The sequence below is a fragment of the Barbus barbus genome (genome assembly GCF_936440315.1).
Source record: "Barbus barbus genome assembly, chromosome: 18".
Lineage (NCBI taxonomy): Eukaryota > Metazoa > Chordata > Actinopteri > Cypriniformes > Cyprinidae > Barbus > Barbus barbus.
In genome coordinates, this window is record NC_136746.1 from 31,084,132 (window position 1) to 31,089,531 (window position 5,400).

General features: G+C 36.1%; 1 protein-coding gene across 1 annotated transcript; it reads right to left on the reverse strand.

Annotated features, from left to right (window-relative positions):
* LOC306884049 (transmembrane protein 254-like) lies at window positions 1-4,998 on the reverse strand. Its single transcript, XM_079439687.1, has 4 exons — window positions 4,809-4,998; window positions 2,569-2,672; window positions 2,432-2,491; window positions 1-1,962 (listed from the first exon to the last, which is right to left on the reverse strand). Exons 1-4 carry the CDS (start codon window positions 4,887-4,889, stop codon window positions 1,839-1,841), a joined length of 369 nt encoding a protein of 122 aa, XP_079295813.1. The 5' UTR covers window positions 4,890-4,998; the 3' UTR covers window positions 1-1,838.
* Between the last annotated feature and the right edge of the window lie 402 nt (window positions 4,999-5,400).

A 5,400-nucleotide genomic window follows, 5' to 3' on the forward strand; every position in this document is an offset into this window, starting at 1 on the left:
CAAATCAGTCAGTTTATTTTCCATCATTCAAACACTCAGCAGCACTAAACTCTGCGTCCTCTTGATCTGTAAATCACATCATAATCACTCAAACTCCAGTGAAACACAGAGACACTGCAGCTCTTAGGAATCTAACCCTCTACTGTGCCAAAAATAACCAACTGCACTTACAGCAGTGTTTCTAAACCTGCAGCGGCTGAGAAACACTGTTAGAGGAATGTTCTGTGTTCAGGATCAACAGGGTTTGAGGAACATCACAGAAAATCAGCACTGAAAATCACCTGACTCGTGCTTACAGCAGCAGCAAATACAATGTTAAAGCTCATGAATTCTTCCTTTAAAGTGTATTTGAGCTGTAAACTGTAAGACTGTCTAACTTTCTCTATTCTTTTTCCTATTCTATGTTTTCTTTTACCGATTATATAATAAAAATAAAAAACCTTGCTACGTGTAGTAACGTGTACTGCGTTTAGCTAACTGAGACTTGTGATATCTTTGATCTTTTGTTGATTCTGATTGCTTCTGTTCTCCTCATTTGTAAGTCGCTTTGGATAAAATCGTCTAATAAATGTAAATCAGTGGTTTTCACTATAGCGCCTCAGCATGAGTTTAAATTATTTAATTTAATTTTAATATAATTTAATAATTTTTCTGTAACTGGATAATTTATTTTTTATTTCCCCCTTCATTCTTACAGCAGAACATACAGTAAAAAAAAAAAAAAAAAAACAGAACATCGAAGTACATTTTTTCATATAAAACTCACACTTTACTTAAAGCCTTTTGATATAATTAATTGCAAATGTGTTATTAATGCATTAATTATGACTTTTAATGCAACTTATAATGCATTGTATGATCTCATGAATAATTGTTACCACAATTTATAACACATTATCTACTCATTGTTACACCTTTAAAAAGAATGATGCAAACGACCAATTTCAGATGCTAGAAGGTATCTGCAAATATAATAATGCATTTCAAATTTTCAATTATTTATACAAAAGATACAATGCTTTACAATGTATATTATGAATATCTTTATAATGCATCATACAAAAAGGCTTCAAGTGTTTGTATATGCTGTCAATTATAGTTTTTAGAAAGAAAATCAGAGTCGGCAGGTCACACTTGCAAAAATTAAATTAGGAAATTGCAATCGGTGCATTTCTAGTTTCTTTGTAATTATTTGTGCATGTTGTAAATGTGGAGATTGTTTAAAAGCATTTTTTTCAGTGTACTGGAGTAAATATTATAGCTTACATGAAGGGCTCTCTGATTCTGTTGTACAGTGGGAAGTTTAGTCTATATCATCATGGGACTAAAGCATTTCTAGTTATTCATCACTCATGAATTTCTGGACTTTTCTGTATGTAACCTGTCTCTGAGCACACTTGTGTGAAAGTTACCATGTTTACTGGATTTACACGGCCATTACAGGAGGTGAGACATTAGATATAAGGTAACTATACCAGTCGAGGTTAGTAAGTGATTGTATCACACTAGTCTGAGGTTAGCTTGTATAATTAGATGTTAATTGCTCTTATTTTGCACTGTAAGTGTCCGACTGCACCTGCACTGAGGTGCGAGCTGAAGTGATTTTCTGTGCTGACAGACGTTATGTCACTAATGCTGCTGATAGAGCTTCAGTACTGAACCAGGATCATGTAAACAAGGCCTCGGATGTGACATTTAGCCTTAACTGAAAGGCTGTTCCAGAATCAGTGAGGTGGATGTGACTGTTCAAATATAACCTGCTGGTTGATAAATCCTCTGGAATATAAAGATCAGAGTCCTGCTGGCAAACGAGCTTCGGTGTCAGGCTGTGGTTTCTGTCACTGGCGTTTGGATCGGCCGTCCGGCTTGTATTTGAGCAGAAGACCCAGAGACGCGAAACCAAACAGGAACGTCTGAGCGAACCACAGCAAACGTGTGGATGTGCTGTCAATGCCTTTATCACTGCAGACACAAACACCAACACACTGATCAACACAGCCCTGCATCTGATTAGCCAGAAACATCTGGGTCAAAGTTGTGTACTTTTACATAAAAAAAAAAATATAAAAAAATTGTTCGGCCAAAATGTTTGTTTCTTCATCAGAACTCATTCTGACGGCACCCATTCACTGCAGAGCATCCATTGCTGAGACACTGATGCAGAGACACATTTATACAAACCTGATGAAGAAACACTCATCCTGATCTCAGATGAGAACATTTTCAACACATTTTAATTTTTGGCTGAACTATTCCTTTTATCTTCCTCTATCATTTATATAATTAACTCAGCTATTCCATGAGTAGAGTAAGTCAACAGCACACAGAATGATCAGTCACACATATCTGTTGGTCTGTACTGCCACCATGTGGTAGAAAAGATGAAACACCCTGATACTGTAAACTATCATAAAAACACCAGGTGTCTTACCTGCAGACCTTCAGTGCAAAAAGAGCCTCGAACAGATGGATGAGCCACGTCAGAAACCATCTGAAACACAGAAGGACACAGCAAACATCATCAGCGTCAGCTCTGAAGTCAGCGTGTGAACGACAGCGCTCACTCACCCGTAATACAGCACAGGATAATGATAGTCCACCAAATGCTTGGCCAGAGCGCCCAGAGGACCCAGACTGCTGTATGGGACGTCCTGAGGCCAAAACACCGTCCACTGGAAACCAATGAAACACAATCACTGCAGAACCACAGTTACAGCCGAGTCACAAAACCAGACACAATTAGCCTTTTTTACAAAAATCAGAAATTACGTCAGCGCAGGGTAAAGCTAGTTGCGTTACAGGTCTGCGCCTATTATTATTAGCATGCCCTTTTCTCAAATAATGCTTATCTTTTCTGTTTTGTCTGTTTTCCAAGTTGTTGTTATATAGTCTACAAAGAAATATCATTGTACTTGTCTGTAATTTATATGGCCACTCAGACTGCTGACTCGTGAGATAATACGCTCAACACGCTCTCTTTTTATCCAGGCTTTGATCTTCAGCACATCTGAGCGTATTCTCAATTTCCCTTGAATCACCACATCATGATAAATTACTTAAAACTGACAGGGCGGAGTGCTGAGTAGACAAAAACTAGCCACAGACTGTATTTTAAATCCATTTTCAAGCTTAATTTACATGTTCACAGACGTTTTTAGTACAAAAGTTAAACATGGATATACACAACTTTTTTTTTTCCTTTTAGTATAGTATAGTATACCTATTTTGTCCACTTATGTGACATTAAAATGGTCTTTGGCTCACCAACACAACAAGATTAATAACATACATAGCAAAATAAAATCACAATAACTAGTCACATTACACACATAACACAGTTCATGCCTTACACTGCTTGATTCATTATTAATTATTTTAATTGCACTGGGGATGAAGGACCTCTTAAACACATTTTTATTTGCTAGAGGAACTCTATTAAATGCACTTTGATATTTTTCTGCACAAACTCTACAGAAATGTATTAGTTTTTCATGCTTTCAGGGGTTAAACGCTCTGAAGGATTTTCTGTTTGTCATCAAGTTCATGATTCAGTCTTTTTATTTCAGCCTCGTGACTGCATTTGATTTGAAGCATATTAAACTCAACATAATCCCATGCAATAGGAATAAAGTCATGTTTAATATGCATTTCCCAGGGCACATTATACAACGTACATTTAAGCCATCTCGTTAATAATGCAAAGCTAATCTCTTCTGTTAGGCTCCTCTGGACAGGCGCTTCCTCAACGCTTCTAAAGGTCCATCACAATCACAGTCTGTGTTTAGCAGAAGACCAAATCATCTCTGATTCATCACGGTGGCAGCTGAGGGCCGCATGATTTCATAAGGCATCCGTGGTGTATCTGGAGGTTTGTGTGGGTGTTTTGTATAACTATCATTCTGTTATGTGGTTTAGTTTCAGCTGTTCAGAGACTCACAGATCTATATATAATTCTCTGTTATAGATCAGTGTATTATACTGACGCACGCTCACTCAATGAGCCTCGTTCATCAAACTGATTTCTCTCAAAAACATGAATAAATCTGAAGGATTGATCACATATGTAATACGTAATTATAGATTACAGAGTACTTGTAATTACACTATATTACATTTTAAAATGCTTAGAATAAGAATACAGTTACTTTTTCATAGATTACATGATTACTTATTAATTGACACAGTGGCTCTTAAATGTTCCTTTCTGAAATTCTACCGCTTTTAATACATTTGTAAAGTCTTCCATCCTTTCATTAGTTTACAAACCCCCTGTAGTTCATTCATGAATCCCTGGCATAATGTCATGTTTAATACACTTCATAATGTAGAATGGAATATATCTGAGGTCAAAAGTAATCTAAAAGTAGTCCGAATATATTACCTAATATGAGTAATCCAAGAAATTACTGTACAAACTATAATTAGTAAGTAATTGCCCCAGCACTGTGTATATATACAGTATATATATGAAGAGTTTATTTGCAAAAACATAACTCTGTATTTTTTACTTTTCTAAAATCATGTTTTTCATTATGTTATGTTTTTATCGTGTTTTATTTAGTTAGTTAGCTGTATTTGTTAGTTATTTTGAACCTAGTGCAAATATTGAATAACGCCCGGACTTTGCTCTGAGGTAAAGTTCACTGAATAGACAGCTTCTGGTTATTTACTCTTCATCATCGTGGTATATTAGGTATATTCTCAGTTCATTCAGAAGTCAAACAGCTTTTCTGACAGTCATATCAAACATTATTAGTTTACAAGTTTGTCAAATTCTCCTCAGTGTTTCACTCAATAATTCATCTTACCGTGAAAAAACTGACAGAAACCGTCACGACCAGCATCCAGAACACACTGGATCTCCTGAAATACGACTCACTTCTGGCCATGGTGAGGAATCACTAACCAACTAACCAACTAACTACAGTTAACTAGCACTAGCGTTCTCTCTGCGGTCCGTCTGTAACTTAACCACTGAGATCGCTCCACACAGGAAATGACGCACCGCCACACAAAATAACGGTCATGTATTTAAATATTACAAAATAAACGTTAAAAAATAAAATAAAAATAAAAAACCTTTGACGCTTCAGGCTATGTAATTTATAATTTTATGACTATTTTTCTACCTCATGTTTTGGTGCTTTGGTGAACCCTGTTACCGACACAAGCGTTATACTGTAGTTTAATTAGAGCTCGTGCCACTGAATGATATCAACATTAGATCAATAATACACCTTTACAATGTTTGAGTGTTACACAATCTTTAAGAACAGGGTCAACCCTAATCCATGTCATCCCTGTTACCCACACGACAAATCCTGCTACAGGTGTGACGATTTCAAACAAATGTGCTCATTTCTAGCTAATAGTCAAGTTTACAAAACTACATATTGTACA